Source organism: Triturus cristatus, chromosome 9 (genome assembly GCF_964204655.1).
Source record: "Triturus cristatus chromosome 9, aTriCri1.1, whole genome shotgun sequence".
In the NCBI taxonomy this organism is placed as follows: Eukaryota; Metazoa; Chordata; class Amphibia; order Caudata; family Salamandridae; genus Triturus; species Triturus cristatus.
Genome location: NC_140592.1, coordinates 479,529,577 through 479,546,963, shown reverse-complemented (window position 1 = coordinate 479,546,963; position 17,387 = coordinate 479,529,577). Strand labels below are relative to the sequence as shown.

At 44.8% G+C, this 17,387-nt stretch overlaps 1 protein-coding gene across 16 annotated transcripts in view; it reads left to right on the top strand.

Moving 5' to 3' along the window:
• Nucleotides 1-17,387, top strand: part of BRMS1 (BRMS1 transcriptional repressor and anoikis regulator) — a 292,161-nt gene that overhangs the window by 177,453 nt on the left and 97,321 nt on the right. For 8 of the 16 annotated variants that reach the window (XM_085625430.1, XM_085625426.1, XM_085625428.1 and 5 more), the window contains one exon: nt 14,832-14,896. In XM_085625430.1, the coding sequence (XP_085481556.1) occupies nt 14,832-14,896 (65 nt within the window). Of the gene's footprint in view, nt 1-14,831; nt 14,981-17,387 lie in introns of all 16 variants that reach the window. The other 8 variants (XM_085625422.1, XM_085625418.1, XM_085625420.1 and 5 more) reach the window with 1 other exon arrangement.

Below are 17,387 nucleotides of genomic sequence, written 5' to 3'. Positions count from 1 at the left end.
AAACTTTGCCCACTATGTTCGAGGCATGTGTGCTGTAGATAAACATACTTTGCATACTTCTGCCATCTAGTGTTGGGTCCGGATGGTTCCAAGTTGTTTATCTTTGAAGAAGTCTTTTTGAGTCACGCGGTAAGGTAACTCCTCCTTTCGGTGATTGTGCGCAAGGGCATTGATTCCATTGTTAGATTTGTTTTCTTTCCCCCATCAGGTTTGGATGTGGTTTGCTGTGCTTTGGTTCAAGACAGTTCATCTGTATCCCTTTGGTTTGCAACCCACTGTACCCGTGTCGGTATTGTTTAGAACGCGTCTTTCCATCCTTCATCTTTAACAGTACCTCTAATACCAGCTTCAGACCCTCTAGCCATCACACCATAGGGTTCTCCTCATACAGATCCTTATGTAGGGCCTGGGGCTGACACTTCTAGCCAACCACCACCAGATCCATGGGATGATTATAATTTAGATCCTCCTAGAGACACAGATCCAGATCTATACCCTGCAAAACCTTCCCCACCTGATGACAACACTTCATATCGGGAATTAATTGCCAGGGCAGCCACATACCATGGAGTTACTTTACATAAAGACTCTTTATAAGATTTTTTATTTGAAACATTGGGGACCACACGTAAGACAATACAGGCATTACCTATGTTAAAGGGTATGTAGGGGCATGCAGAACAAGTTTTTAAATATCCGATGCTGGCATGTATTATAACACCCAGGGTTGAATAAAAAAAATAATATATAAACCCCCACCATCTGACCCATTTTTTAAAAAATAAGGACCAGTTTCCTTAAGATGCTTAGGTTGTGTCCAATGCTCGTAAAAGAGCAAATTCACAAACTTCAGCTGATGTACCACCGACAGACAAAGAGTCCAAATTAATAGATGCCTCTGGCAAAAGAGTGGCTGCCAATCAGCCAATCATTGGTGGACAGCCAATACACAAGGTCTTTTGGCTTGGTACGATAGGGCCCACTGGGACGAAATGGAGGAGTTACTCCAATATCTCCAAGAGGAGCGTAGAAAAAAGGGCAGGAACTAGTAAAAACTACTTCCAACTCCTCTATTAGGTGTGCGTTATACAATGTTGATACTGCAGCCAGAGGAGTTCACACCAGAATTCTCCTCAGAAGACACGCATGGCTGCAAATCTCTGGGTTTAAACCAGAGGTGTCACAAATAATACTTAATGCTCCCTTTGACTGAGAATATCTTTTTTTCCCTCAAGTGGATGATTCGCATGAAAAAAGACACTGAAGTGGCAAAATCCATGGAAGCACTACATTCACCAGCTAACAGGGGCTCCTTTCGCTGCTCATTTTATAGGGGAGGCTCAAAAAGTACCTCCACAGATGCCAACACATTTTCTTATAGACCTCAGTCATTCCTCCCCCCTCTATAGGAGTTTACAGAGGTTGTTACAGAGGAAAGATTTTAAAGGTAGAGATACACCAACACGTACCTCTTTCTTCCAGCTAGCAGTGACTTGATAACAATTCCCCGGGTCATCATACAACTTTTGAGAGAAGCCTACATCAGTTTCCTCCCATTTGGCAATCAATACCATCAGACAAATGGGTGTTTAATATTATCCAACATGGTTACTGTCTAGAGCTCACCAGCAATCCTCCCAATATTCTACCTCACATTCAGAAACTCTTTCTAGAGCACAAACAAATGTTCAAACAAGATGTACAAGCTCTTTTTACAAAAGGTTCTATAGAACTAGTTGTAATACAACACCAAGGGTCAGGGGTTTACTCACTTTACTTCCTAATCTCAAAAAGGATGATTCTGTGTGACCAATATTAGATCTCTGGCTTCTAAACCTATACATACTGTGAGAACACTTCTATATAATCACTATTCAACATGCGTTTCTCCTCTTACAGCAAGGCAACTTTATCTCCACACTAGACATAAAGGACACATACTTTCACATTCCTCTTCACCCAGCACATCACAAATACATTACAAAACACTATCAAGTCAAGGTACTCCCATTCATTCACTCCTTCACCCAGAGTATTCACCAAATGTCTAGCAGTCGTAGCAGCTCATCTAAGAAGACAACAAATAAATGTATTTCCATATCTGGACGGGTGGCTCATCAAAGCCAACAAACATCAGAAGTGTTTAAAACGCACTCAAGTTACCATAAATCTTATTCAGTTGGGATTCACAGTCAGTGCACAAAAATTCCATATTCGACCCTTACAGCTGCAACCCTATCTAGGAGCTATACTAAACACTCAAACAGGTTTAGCCTATCCCAATGCAGCCAGGATTCACAATTTTCCAACACTGTTACTACAATGTCAAAGCAACCAGTATCTAACAGTGAGATCTTTTATGCAACTTTTAGGGATGATTCATCATGCATTAATCCAGTGCCTCATGCAAGATTAAGCATTTATCCTTTACAGGAATGTTTAGCATGTCAATGGAACCAATCACAGTGTCAACTAAAAGATCTAGTGTTGGTAGACAGCCGCACCCATCGCTCTCTGCAGTGGTGGAACACACACAACCTATCAAAAGGGCGGCTCTTTCCACAGATCATGTTCAAGGCGGATGCATCCCTCATAGGGTGGGGTGCCAGTCTACAGCATCTTACAGTTCCGGGTCTTTGGGACACGAAACACAAACATCTACACATCAGCTACATAGAGCTTCTAGTGCTAAAAGCATTTCTGACCTCACCTGAAAGGGAAAGTTGTCCTAGTCTGGACGGACAATATGACAGCTATGTACTATGTGCAAAAACAGGGGGAGACACACTTTCTACAGTTATCACGCCTCTGTCTGACCATTTGGCGCTGGGCAATACATCAGAAAATCCAACTGCTAGCAGAAAACCTTCGAAGGACGGACATCGAATTTGCTAACCTCCTCAGCAGAATGCAGTATCAAGTCCACGAGTGGGAACTCCACCCACAAGTCCTTCTCTCATACTTCACAAATGGGGATTCCCACAAATGGATCTCTTTGCAGCAGCACAACTCAAAATGCCACACTTCGCCTCCAGGTTCCCATACCCTCTACGGAAGGCAATGCCCTATGGATGAGCTGGTCAGGGTTATTTGCTAATGCTTTTGTGCCTCTCTCTTCTTTCATTTCTGGTTGGGAAATTCAGGCAAACATCTCACCTTCATTTTAATAGCTCCCACGTTGGCTCGCCAACCATGGTTCACCACACTACTATAACTTTAGTAGTTCCACGCCAGAAGATTCACCGCACCTCAAACCTTCTCACTCGGAACCATGGAGAAATCAGACATCCAAACCGCAAGGAGCTCAACCTAGTGATTTGACTCCTGAAGTCATATAGTTTGGACACCTAAATTTACCATCGGATTGCATGAAAATTCTTAAAGTAGCAAGAAGACTTACCACAAGAGCATGCTAGGCAGCAAAGTGAAAAAAGGTTTGTTATATATTGTAATAACCAAACAATTGAACCAATAGATGCTTCAATGCAACACATCATTTGTTATCTATTGCATCGACAACATGCAGGCCTTGCATACTCATCCATATTCCTACACCTTACAGCAGTGGCTGCATATCTTAAAAACAGACCACACTTAACTATGTTCAAAGTGGCAGTAATTAAAGCCTTTATGGAAGTCCTTAAAACAGCGATACCACCAAAGGTTCTACGTGCAGATGCATGGAACCTTAAGATTGTTCTAACAAGACCTATGGGTCTACCTTTTGAACCATTGCACTATTGTCCACTGCAATTCCTTTCTTGGAAGTTTGCTTTCTTGATTGATATCACTTCCCTAGCCTTTTCAATGAGCTTTAGGCATTAACCTTAGAAGAACCATTCTTCCAACTCCATTGAGACAGAGTGTTTCTTCGCACTAACACAAAGTTCCTTCCAAAAGTGGTCTCAGCTTTTCATATCAAACAATCTGTTACCTGTTTTCTTCCCTCAACCTGATTCTGTAGCAGAAAGAGCTCTACATATATTAGATGCCAAACGAGCCTTATTGTATTATATTACTAGAACAAAAGATTTTCACAAAACAACTGTTTGTTGCCTTTTTTCCCTCCCACAAGGGGAAACCTATCTCTAAATGTGGTATTTCTAGATGGATCGTTAAAATGTATTCAAACATGTTATATCAAAGCCAAAAGAACTTTGTTCATATCTCCTAGAGCACATTTCACTCGCCATTTAGGTAACATTCATATAGTCGACGTATGTTAAGCAGCTACATGCTCTACACCACATACTTTTACTAAACACTATTGTGTGGATGTATTCGCATGCCAACAAGCTAATGTAGGACAGGCTATCCTAAAAACACTTTTTCCAAACAACTGAAACGCCAACTGGTTATCCACTGTTTTGGGAGAGTACTGCTATACATTATATGTAAAGCATGTGCATCTACAATACAAATGCTTTGAACGGATTATGTTAGTTAATCTGTAAGCATCTGCTCTTCACATGCGCCCTCCCTCCTCCCCGTACACCTATGGTCGTTGCATTATTATTATTATTCATATTGTACACACATGCACATCTCTATACCATACTTATTTACTCCATTCTCGCCCTTTTGCGGGAAAACAATCCAAGAATGTAGTGGATGCCCATGCACACTTATCACCGAAAGAAGGAGTCACCTTACTTGGTGACAGGAAAAGACGTCTTCTAAGAAAAACAACTTGCAAACATCCGGATCCAGTACTACATGGCAGGAGTATGCAAAGCATGTGAATCTACAGCTCTACATGCCAAGAACAAATTCTTACAGGGTAAGTAGCATAATCCTTTCATCTCATTCTTTGTGACAGACAATCCAGAAGCTACGGGGATCTGCACATTTCCAACCTCTCAAGGTACCCCAAAGTCTCCTGAATAAAAAAAAAATAGTAACCCTCTTGTGTGTTTGGTCCTAATTCCCACAACAGGAACAGATCTAAAAAACGACCTTGCAATGTCTGTGAGGTCTTAATGTGGTCCTTGGTTTGTTCCGTTCCTGTTGCTGGCACTAGACCCCGCCACACTACTGGGGTATAATTTTTAATTGTAAGACTCTTGTTAACACAGCATGGTAGCAGTTTTGCAGCTCTTCACTTCTTAAAAAACATTCCCTTGCAGAATTATAAGGAAATTGGGTGTTTGTAGCCAAATTTGAGGTTTGAGAAGGATTACTGTGTAATAAACATTTTATCCACTCAAGTTACACCACCTGAACTCTGCTGGGTTTCTACTATTGAGAAATGTCTAGGTCTGGTAGGTTTCCCTAGATGGCAGCTGAGCTAGGGCCAAAATTCCACAGCTTCCCACATCAAGAAAACAATGGGATTTTATTAGCGGCGATATGAGTTCTCCAGGTCTTGTTTTGTGTTACAGACATCAGGTCCAGCCACACAATTGGGTAACTGTTTTTATCGTGATACGTTTATGAACGCTGGGTGGTAGGAATTTTGTGGGTCCATGCAGCTTACAGAAATTTATCTTACAGAAATGTGAGGCAAATGCATGTTTTTAGCCAGTGTTTGTGGTTTGCAAGTCCGCCAGGATAAAAAAAAAATTGTGGGATCCACTCAGGTCAGACCACCGTAGACTCCCCGGGTGTCTAGTTTTTAGACACCCGGGGAACCCTAGTCACTTTGCTAAAAAAGTGTATTTTTCGATTGGTGCAATGGGATGTCTCCACGTCTCGTTTGGTATTTTGTGTCACGAGCGCTAGGCCCAGCCACACAAGGAGGGTAGTGCTTTTATGTGGAGATGTGTGGGAACACAGAAAAATAGATTTGTTATCACCAATTGGAGATCTCTGCATGTCTGTCTTCCAAATGTAACCCAGTGCAAGAGAAGAACACATTTTACAAAATTCCCTCTGAATGACATGATAGTATTTCCAACTTCAAATTCAGTGATGTACCAATCACTCCTGTTCCTCAACTTGGTCTCTAGTGCATATTTCAGAAGTAACCAAGTTTCCTTCATAACCATTTGCAATTTATTAGATTTTACCATATGAATTGCTGCTTTGTCTGTGCAAAATAAAAAAAATCATCGTAAGCTGCAGCTTGGTTGTTTGGGGTATTGCATGTTTTTTCGGAAAACCTTCTAACCCTCTATATCCCTACAACCAGAAGGGTTGACAGGTGTGCTAGTGTGTTGTTTTTATTAATCGCCCATTGCAACAGAAAATTAAAGATCAAAACTTTGTCACCAGTTGTGTTGGTGCAGTGTACCGTGGAAGTCTATGAAAACTCCTCATGGTTTGAAGCACCCATGCGTCCCCTGTAGTAGACGTCCACTTGTGGCTGAACCATTGCAATCTTCCCTCCAGTCATGGTAGGGAAAAAAGGATATTTCTTAACTGTGGTTCCACCTGGCTCATTGCTGGCTCTGCGGATGTTACCTTTTCCACCATGTCCTCTGCTGCGACTTTTTGAGGGGTAGAACCTTCCAAATTTCTTGTGGTTTTGCCACTGGAGAGAGCACCTCATTTGGAGTTTGAGGGTTAGAGGTTTGCGAGATGCTGGATGAGCGCCCCCTACCTCTTCCGGCCCCTTTAAAATGTTGCTGGCTTAAAACCTTCTTAACGGATGTAAGAAAGTGGGTTTCTGTTGCAGTAACCCCCCCCCCTTTTTGCCTAATAGGTGATGCACTTTTCCTTGTTGTGCCCTGGGCTCCTGCCAATCAGGTGCCCAGGGCCTGTGTTCCTTCCCTAAAAACTGCCTGACAGCCAAAACCCAAATTGGAAAACCCTGGCCACATGTCAGCCCCTGGTAAATGGTACCCAGGGCCTTGTGACCAGGGAAGGCCTCTAAGGGCAGCAGCACTCATTGTGCCACCCTTGGAGGCCCTGTACCATAACACACACACACACTGCTCTTGCAGGCTGAGTGTCTGGATACAAGACCAAACAGAGAGTCGACATGGCACACACCCCTGTGTGCCATGCCCACAACCTACACTGCCCTGGCATACATCAGCCACCCCTCTAGCTGGGTGCCCTATGCCAGTGGTGTGGACACAGAGGCAGGAGCCCTGTGCCCCTACAGTACCCAGGTCCATTCCTGCGTCCTGTAAATGCAGTGCTGCCAGCTAAGAGAATATGGTGCTGGGAGCTTGTCAAACACTAACTCTACAGCACCATAATGACCGCACTGAAGACTGAGAAGTTTGGTATCAAACTGCTCAGCACATTAAATCTACACTGATGCCAGTGTGTGATTTAATGTACAAAGCACCACAGAGGGCATCTTAGAAAGGCCCCCTGAATCCTAAACCTACAATCCACGTCTGTTCTGAGGCTGCCTAGGCTGCCACACAGCAGAGATGTTGCTGGACCCCTGGGTAGGAGAGCCCCTGCTCTCCTGGGTCTGCAACAATGCACATCCTGGGCGAGGTGCTAAATCTCCTCCCCCAGGATGCTTCAAAGGCATTCCGCCTCTGTGAGCTTCCCCAGGCCACTGTAACCCCCCACTCTGGCGGAAAGCTTGGCCAGAAACCCCAAATAAGGACCGGGGATGTGCCAGCCTGCCAACCCCACCCCTCAGGTGGGGGAGGCGAGGTGAAGCACATCCCCGGGCTCTCGCCATCTTGAAGATGGGAATCCCTGCCCAATCAGGACTAGGCTCCTGCCCCCCTCCCACAGGAGAGAGCCAGGATAGGAGGTGTACCCACCCCAGGACAGGGACCCATTGGCCCCTGCCCTTCACCTACCTGTAACGCCCCTAAATCTAGTATTTAGGGGCACCCTGAACCTTCCTTCCCTAGATTCCAGATTCCGAAATTACAAGAAGAAAAGAAGACCTGCCCTGCAGCTGCTAAGGAGAGGGAGACACCAACTGCTTTGGCCCCAGCCCTACCGGCCTGTCGACCTGGAACCTGCTCCTAACCCGGCATCTCTTGTGGCCAGCAACCTCAGAAACCCCGGAGGACCTGGCTACCTTTGAACTCTGATCCCCTGGGACTCCCATGAGTAGAGGCTCTACTCAAAACCTACCTTTCACCCCTGGCAGCAGCCCGGAACCGCGATCCCAGCCCACTCTGCACCAGCCAAGCCTGACCGGTGCCGGAGTGAACTAAACCCACGAGGACGACCCCACGGCGACTGTGACCCCGAGTCCGGCGCCCAAGGACCCCCCTTGACAATCCTGAAGAATCCTGCAGCCTCAGAACAGTGTGCCACCCCAACCGCGATCAACAGAGGGTAAGATTTTCCGACACCAAAAGGCACCCCTGCACCCGGCGCCCCACGGCCCTCTGTGTCCAATCCCGGGGTACCTACCTATCCTCCAACTACCCAACTTACCTCTCGAAGTGGTGGTGGCACCTGAAGAGTCCTCGTCCCCAGTCTTTTTCCAAACCGGAGATTTCCCATTGAAATTCATTGAGCGCCCGAAGGCTCAAAAGCACTCTGCACCCAGCCGCCCGAGTGGTCCTGGCAGTGAAAACTCTACTCCTAACTACTTCCCCACTTGCCCTGAGTAAATGACCAGGAGCCCAGCTCCCACAGCCGCGTGGCTTGCCAGTCAGCAGCCACCAAACAAGGCCCCCCTATCCCTCATAGGATAACATTGGACCTACCTCTCTCTGCACCCGGCCGCCCTAGAGCCGCTGAGGGTGAACCAACTGTACCTACCTGACCCTGGGAGACCCCTGAGTCTGTGCCCAGAACCTCAACTCTGCCAGTTGAGTACTTACCCTTAAACCGCAAACTCTATTTTCCTCATAGGGTAACATTGACTTGCTTTTTCCTGAAATTTCTTCGAAGTGTGGACTTTTCAAATATTCAAATATTCACCAAAAATCAGCCGAGTGACAAAAATGACTTTACTCACCTGCTCTTAGGTGAGCTCCCAGTGCTGGATCTTGGTGCCCAGCACTGACTCTGAAAAGTACCCACAACTATACTTACCTTTAACTCATTTTTCTTCCATAGGAAACCATTGACTGTTTTTCTGTGAAATTTCTCCTAAGTGTCGATTTCTGCAATCTTTAAATATTCTTCAAAAATCGCATAATATCTGAAAACGTAATTACTTACCTGTTTTGGATAAAGGTCCCAGTACTGAGTCCAGGCACCCAGTACTGGATTACAAAAGTAACAAGAACATACTGAACCTGTAACCTGCATTTTCTTCAACAGGGAATCATTGACTGTTTTCTCTGAAATATTTTATAAGTGTCAACTTTTAAAATAGCTAAATATTGTTTAAAAATCATTACAGTACTTAAGTCGACTTTCATCACTTGATTCTGAATACTGACCCAGGACTGAATCTAGGATCCAGTCCTGGAATTCCAAAAGTAATCTAAAAAGTAATCTGTTACAAATAACTTGAATTTATCATTGAGCTCAATGCATTGTTGTGTTTAAAATAGAGTTGCCTATTGCAACCACTTGTAACTGTTTACAAAAGCCAATTGCATATTGCAAAAGTATTTATATGAAACATCTCATGCTGAGAAAGTATATTTTAAATCCAAGGGTTGTTTCTAAAATAAAACAAACATTTATATTTTTTTTATATATAAATCATTGGCGTGGGGTCCAGTTATTGAGTGTGTGAGACCATTTGCTGACTGAGTGTGTACAACAAATGCTTTACAGTGTCCTCTGGTACTGCCTTACTGCTCGACCAAGCTACCACTTTAGAGAGTAAGGTTATATCTAACTTAAACCTCTGTCAAACCCTGGGGGACTGTGGACTCTGTACACCCTGTACCTATTAGGGAACAGTATATACAGAGCCACTTTCTCACAACGGACTGTTGGACCTTGGCCAGAGATGAAAAAGTATTAACAAACAGGACAACTCCTTGATAAAAGGTTCTACGAAGAGATCCCACATTGGCCAACCAGCTGGCTTCAGCGGTGGCTAGCGCGCCTAGCCTCAGCTCTATTTTGATCAACCAAGAGCGTTGACGCTCCTTTGATAATGTGCAGTTGGCATTACCAAGAAAACATAGGGCTCCCCCGAATGATTTGTGGGATCAATCATGTGGCCTTACTCACTGGCATCTTCCGCCATGTCTAATATTTTAGTTAGGTGACCCAGACCATCCAAAACTTTGTCTTGGCAAGACCGCCAGGAAAAGTGCAGACCTTTCTTGAGGTCTTAATGAATTTGGTGATCGATGTTGCCATTTGTGGATCGATGTATGGGGCACTTGCCATCCTATTGCTGATGGAGGGCTTGGGGCATTCTGCATTGAAGCGGCCCTGGAACTCTTGGTCCATGGATTTCCTGATACGTCTGGCCACATACTGTGATAGGTTTGGCGCGGGGACCCAGTCCGTGGAGCAGGGATGGTAAATACCTTTCGGGTTGAGCATGCCTGGTATCCCTGCAGAGTCTTGGTCATTTAAATCTTCCAGCTTGGAATTTTTGGCACCACCCTCCAGTCGCCAGGGTCTGCTCAGGCCTGGCTCATTGCCCAAATCGTTATCGGGATTATCAGTGTCCTCCCCGGTATTGTCATCCACTCCCTGTTGGGAATCGTCCTGTGCCTCCTGAATAAAATAGGCACCTTTTTAGGAAGGCCTGGCGTGGTCTCTCACAGGCATCAGATGAGGAAGTGGTTGCTCTAAAGTTGGTAATGGGCCTGGCTTTGTTCTTGCCCTTGGATGCCCCATTGCACTAGTAAGAGGTTCCAGCCACCAGCCTTCCCCAGATGGGGTACTACATTGTACCTCACAGTTAGCTAAGTTATGCGCTGGCTCAGGTGTATTGTATTGTATTATTATTTGTATAGCGCAAGCTGTCACCCTACGGGTATCCAGGCGCTCTGACAAAACGGAATCATTAGTGCTGAGGGGAGGGATCGATCAGGGGCCATCAGGCTGCTGGAAAGAGCCAGGTCTTGAGGCTCTTTCTAAATTCCATTAGAGAATTCGTCTGTCTAATCCCCTGTGGGTGCTCGTTCCACATCCGAGCACCCACAACACTGAAGGCTCTCACGCCCAGCCTTGTTCGTTTGAACCTGGGTTGTGCCAACAAGCAAGCGTTGGCGGAGCGCAGCTGTCTCGAGGGAAGATAACGCATAAATCTTTCCTGAAGAGGGACCGGGCCCATCCAGTGAGTTGCTTTATAAACTAAGCAGAGGGACTTAAAAAGAACCCTTTCTCTGATTGGCAGCCAGTGGAGCTCTTGTAGCGCTTGAGTAGAAGAAAAGTCGTGCTTGCGCTTTAACGCCAGCTTCGCTGCAGCTGACTGAACTCTCTGTAGCCCCTCCAGAATGTATTGGGGGGCTCCTAAATACAAGGAGATGCAGTAATCCATTCTACTTAATACCGTACTCCTTACAACCGTACTTCCAGAGTCTTCAGGCAAAAGTGGAAGGATTCGGCGTAAAAGCCGTAGTAACCCAAAACATACGCTGGCTGTTTTATTTGCCTGCGAGTCTAGCTGGAGATTACTGTCGAGCAGAAAACCGACATTCCGTATTGTGCTGGCTGGAGCCAGTGGAGCCTCATCCGGAGCGAGCCTGAGGTCCACCGGCAGATGTTGAATCCGCCTTAACGGCGAGTAGTACAAAAGCTCTGTTTTATCTCCATTAAACTGCAGGCAATTTCTCTGTAGCCAGTCGATAGTCAACCTCATGCAGTTTTGGAATTGTTCTAGAGGGACCGCCTGTTTTCCTTCCAGTGAGAAGGCCAGTTGCTTATCATCTGCGTAGTTGACTAGCTCAACCCCAAACGCCTTGATGATCGCAAATAACGGCTGTAAACATATGTTAAATAGGATGGGGCTGATACTAGAACCCTGCGGCACTCCAAAAGCTACAGGGGTTTTTGCGGAAGAGAAAGGCCCCAGAGTCACCACTTGATGTCTTCCCGCCAGATAGGAACGAAGCTACTGCAGTGCTCGACCCCTCACCCCAAACTCCTCCAGACGCCCCAGCAAGATAGTGACTCACTGTATCGAATGCGGCTGACATATCCAGGAGCACCAAAACAGCGGTGCTCCCGTTGTCAGCCCGCATTCGCATGTTGTCCAACATGGTGACCAGAGCTGACTCCGTTCCGTGACCGGGACGGTAGCCAAACTGGTCCCTGTCCAGTAGATGGTGTTCCTCTAAGTAGTCTGAGAGGGACCTGCTCACGACCATTTCCAAGATTTTAATAGGTAAAGGAAGGAGAGAGATAAGCCGAAAATTAGCCGGATTAGTTGGATCCAGTGTTGATTTTTTAATAAGGGGAGAGACCACCGCCAGTTTCCATCCCTGTGGAACCAGACCCACTTCCGAAGATTGGTTGCAGATCTGGCGCAACCAGGGGAAGGTCAGGTGGCCATAGGACTTCCACGCCTTCTGAGGCAGGGGGTCAAGGGGTGAACCAGAGGAGATACTGTGAGCCGTTGTATCAAACGACAGATCCGTGAGAGTGGGGAAAGTAGCCAAGGAGCAATGGCGACCCAACCTTTCGCTGGTCGCCTCCATATCAGGTGTTCAAGAGCCAAAGAGATCGCCCTCTCTAGTAATGCATCAATGGCATATACTAACTCTTCATGGATGCGAAGCAGTGAGTGCTCCTCCTCCACAGACTCCCAATATGCATCGAACTAACCAGCCATGATTGTTCTGGTGAAAACCAGAGGTCAGAATAGTATGGTATCTGAGGGCAAAGCCAGAAAAAAATCACTGAAAACACTCCCTAGACTCCCTAGATAGGATTGCTTTAGCCAATGCTTAGTGTTGAACCTCTATCGCCCTCTAAATACACTGGCCTTGAGCAAGAAACGCTCCGTGGTCGATCTGCTTATCTGGAGAAAGTCAAATTGGGGTGAACCCTGCCTCGCTGACTCCAGCACTCACCACAATAACAGGCCCTTCTCCACAACGAAAAGGGAAGCTGTCAAGCGGGAATGTGAGAAATTTGTAAAGGAGGGGTGAATTTCCTCTCATGGGACATGCACCCTCCACACCCCCTACTGGGCCGCTGGAGCACCATGCGTCTCGTTGCTGGGAGACTTAGTCTCCCATCTGTATTGCAGTGTAGGGCTTGCACCAGGAAACACACCCGCCCCAACCCTCTTTTGCTTGGGAGGTGTGTCGTTAGTGCAAGGGAGACAGCACACGTACTTTGTTAGGCCTGTTACTAAGGCACCCTGTCAACGCACAAGGTGCAATATTATGAAGACCTTAAGGGGCTTTAACTAATAAGTCGCCGAAAGGCGGTTTTAATACCTTAAGTGGCAGTAATACCCTATGAAAATACACACAACAGTACAGCCATAATGCCCATATAGCAAAATTAAGGAAAGCACTTATCTGGCTGCTGAGCAGCGAAGAAAGAGGAAGTGCTAATCTTTGATGGTTCTTCTATGGGACTGACTGTATGGTGGTCTATTTATTGTTGCCAAGACTCATGGGATTTGTAGTCTTTGAATAAAAACATATTTTTTAAGGCTGCTGAGCGGAATAAATGAGAGAGTAAAGCATCATCTGAGCCTCCAGCCCTCACATTGAATTTCGAAATGTGCCTACTCTTCAGCGATGTATAGCTTTTTGGGATCACCCATGGGCTTCACACTTGTTTCTAGCACAAACTGCAAGCAAGTTGGAGCATCAAAATTAGGATAAATGGACTACCTCGTAGAAAAATGCAAAAGGTATAGCAAAAAATTGTGTTTTGTAAGCAACACTTGCTTTTCCATGAAAGCTGGGAAGATGGTGATACTAGAACAGCAAACCTTTTGTTGATGTCATGTTTAGATTTTTTTAAACTGTACTTTTTTCCCCATTCCCCTCTCCCCCCAAAACAAATATAATTCAGTTGTATTTAAGCAATTTCCTCAATGCCCTGAAGGGGAATCCATGAATTCTGGGTACCTTAAGAATCCCCAGGATGTTGGAAAAAAGGACGCAAATTTAGCTTGGAGACCTTGTTTGGAATTTTTTTTATGAAGGCGTCAGCTTAAAGTACCAAACAATATCGAAAAAGGGCTCAATACCATGGGTAAAAAAGTTCCGGCAGTTAAGGAGTTCATTTTGGCACATGTAGCCCTCAATCTGCTAACACTTGCTCTGTTCTGATGGAACATTTGTAGAAGTGAAATTTGTGGCATTTCATCATCCTGGCTTAGGTGTGATCATCCTGGGTTCGGTGTGCAGGATAGACCTGACAACTGTTTAAAGAATATTCAGCTCAAGCAACTATATAGTGAAAAAGCAGCCCTTTAATAAATAAGCACACTCCACACTAGAACCGTCCTTGCCACCTGTTCACAGTAGGTTCTGTCATTGCTTAAGAATTCTTAATTCTACATACCCTTTCTGTCCTCGCCCTTTCTTCCTCTGTTTATTTGGTTTTGTAAACAACACATGCTAACCACTGTGGCGCAACATTGGCTTTCATTTATTGTTTTTGCTTTTTAAACTTTTCTACAGCCACTTGGGGCCTAGGTCACACCATGTAAATACGCAGAATATGTGAAACGGGAACCCGTGTTTTGTCTGTTAGTAAGCACTCCCATTTTTGGTAGTACATGACTATAGGTCCTTGCCAAGAATTGTATGATTTGCTTGAATAGGGAAGCCAGGATAATATCTTGGATTTCCCAGTTCCACAGCTGACTTCAACAGAGCACTCTTTCAGAAACTAATAAGCAATTTATGGAGTGGTCTCAAGTTGTAGCAGCTACATATGGATGAAAGAAAATACCAAGTTTGGTTCTTTGGTTACATAAAACCTTAGTGTTAGAGGTCAGGAGGCAGTCTGAGCTGTGAGAAGGCTACAATTGAACATTATGTCGAGCACTGAATTTTTCACCTGTTTTTAATATTTGATAGACATTCGTTTTGGTGCACACAGACTCCTTAACAATCCTGCACGTCCATACATCGTGTACATGCTGAGCGACCTGGACATCTTGGAGGACTGGACAGCAATCAAGAAGGTAGGAGAAAGTGTGAAGAAGCATACGTGCTGCCCATTAAAGCCATGCCGGAGAGCTTCAAGTGGATGCGAGTCCCTCTATCAGGTGACTATGAATTCAGGGCAATGAATGGTAGCAGCTTAGAGTAGTGGTTCGTATTTAATGGTTTGCCATTGGGAAAAAGAAAGATTTTCCCTTCTGCCTCGATTCAGAGTATAGACTTTAGTTGGCTTAGAATGAAAGGGTGAGGGCATCTAGTTGTAAAGAATTTCATGTTATTAAGGCAAGAATAATCACTTAATGCTTCAGATGACATGGTCTTTAAAATTACATCTCTATGTAGCCTTTGTGGACCTAAGAGCTGCCTTTGACCTCGTCCCTCGCCATCGGATGTGGGTAGTCCTTGAAAAACTAGGGCTCCCAGTAGAAATCTTGACTCTGTTAAAGAGGCTCCATTAGTCTAATTTCGCTAAAATCCAGTGGGGAGGAGTGGGCGAAGTCACCCCAGAGTTTCCGGTTGAACGAGGTGTGCGGCAAGGCTGCACTATGGCCCCTACCCTCTTCTCCCTATATATTAATGGGATAGCCCAATCTATGCTTAGCGCCATTACTGATGCTCCAAAGCTTGCCGGAGTTATCACTCCGATATTAATGTTTGCAGATGATACGCTTCTCGTATCAAAAACCCCAAGTGGTTTGCAGAAAGCGCTACTAGTTTTTGAGGATTTCTGCCTTGGCCACGGTTTGGAGGTAAACGTGGCTAAGACGAAATTTATGGCATTCAATCCGCATCCAAGCTTTAGAGGGAGAAAGTTTTTTTTGGATGGGCAACCAATAGAAATGGTCTCCAATTTTGTTTATTTGGGCATACATATAACTAGTAGTAATAAATGGGATAAGCATATAGAGGTAGCCGCCCTGAAACTTAGGCAAATTTCGGGTGCAATAATTACTGAACATAAAAAATCTTTCACTAAGCCCGTAAAACCTGTACTCCAAGTTTATGAGGCTAAGGCCTTGGGTTCAGTGTTGTATGGGGCAGAACTATGGGGGTTTAATCGGCTGGTTCCTTTAGCCTTAGCCGAAAATTCATTCCTCCGCAGCATAACAAGCCTCCCCCAGAGTTCCCCTATGGTTCCTGTAAGGTATGAGCTGGGTAGGAAGGCCATTGTGGATATTGCTAGGCTTCGCCCAGTTCTATACTGGCGAAGGCTCTGGACTACTCCTGAGCTCTTCCTGTATGCCCAAGGGCTCATGGATGTCATAGATTTAGACGCTTTTCACAAGATCGAATGGTTGAGGCAGCTCCGCCAGACCTTGACACTCATGGGCATGGTGGGGTTATGGCGCGATCCAGCAACTGCTCAGTTTCCCACAAAGAAAACTATAAAAGCTATCTATTGGGAATGTGTCGACCATCAGGTGTGGAGTCGAGCTACCCCCAACGGGATGGCTGGCCGCTATCTAGAGGCCAAGACCACGCCTGTCCTTGAACAATATTGGGACTTGATTGCGAAACCCAGAGACAGGAAGCTCTACTTTCAGCTTAGAGCAGGTTCTCTACCACTTAAGTCCCTTACAGGCAGGTGGTCTAGCCCACGAGAGGAAATTTGCCCTGCCTGAGGGTTACAGGCAGAATCTATTGCCCATTTCTTGTTTGTTTGCCCTGTGCTAGCTGCTCCTAGACGAGTGTGGTTATCACCACTGTGTAGAAACTTGGGTACTAGGTGTAGTGTTGTTGCTCTGAGAATTTTATGCACCAACACTTCCCCAACTATTTCTATACCGATAGCTAAATTCTTGGGTTGGGCATGGTCTCTAAGGGCGAAAGCCTGTGCCAAACACCAGAATACTTCCCACCACACAACCCAACTTGCTGTTACCTAGTGTGAAATTCTATTAATTGTTTTTCCATAGCACTGTAGTTGATGGGGATTTATTAATTATGTATTGTTAAAATTGTTGTCACTTTGACTAGTTTAATGTCTTTTTTAAAAAGAAATTCTTAACTTATTTATTGATGGACTTAAATATTTTAATGTATTTTATCTGCAATGTTTGGATTTATGTTTGTGTCTTTTATGATTTTTACTAAATCGAATAAAGACTGATGATGATGACATCTTTAAGAGCATAAGCATATTTCTAAATCGTAGAATCTTCATTGATAGTCATAAGCACTTGAGTAATTTCCTGCTGTGTGCATGGACTCAAGAACATCTTCATATAGTTCACGTTCATGGGAACGGCATCAATGAATGTCTTTGTCTATTAATCTTCTCTATAACTCTTTTGAATGGAAGGCTACAGAACTTTTCATTTTTCATGATTGTTCAAAAGAGTTCTAAAAATTATAGATAGAACTGTATTATATCATCTTTCAGTAGAAAACACAGAACAATAAACCTTTTAGCGAAGGGCAATATGCTTATATTTAACAGAGAACAAACAAAGGAGTCCATTGATTAAAGAACCTGGGCAGCACCTCTTATAATGCCTTGTACTGGCAGTT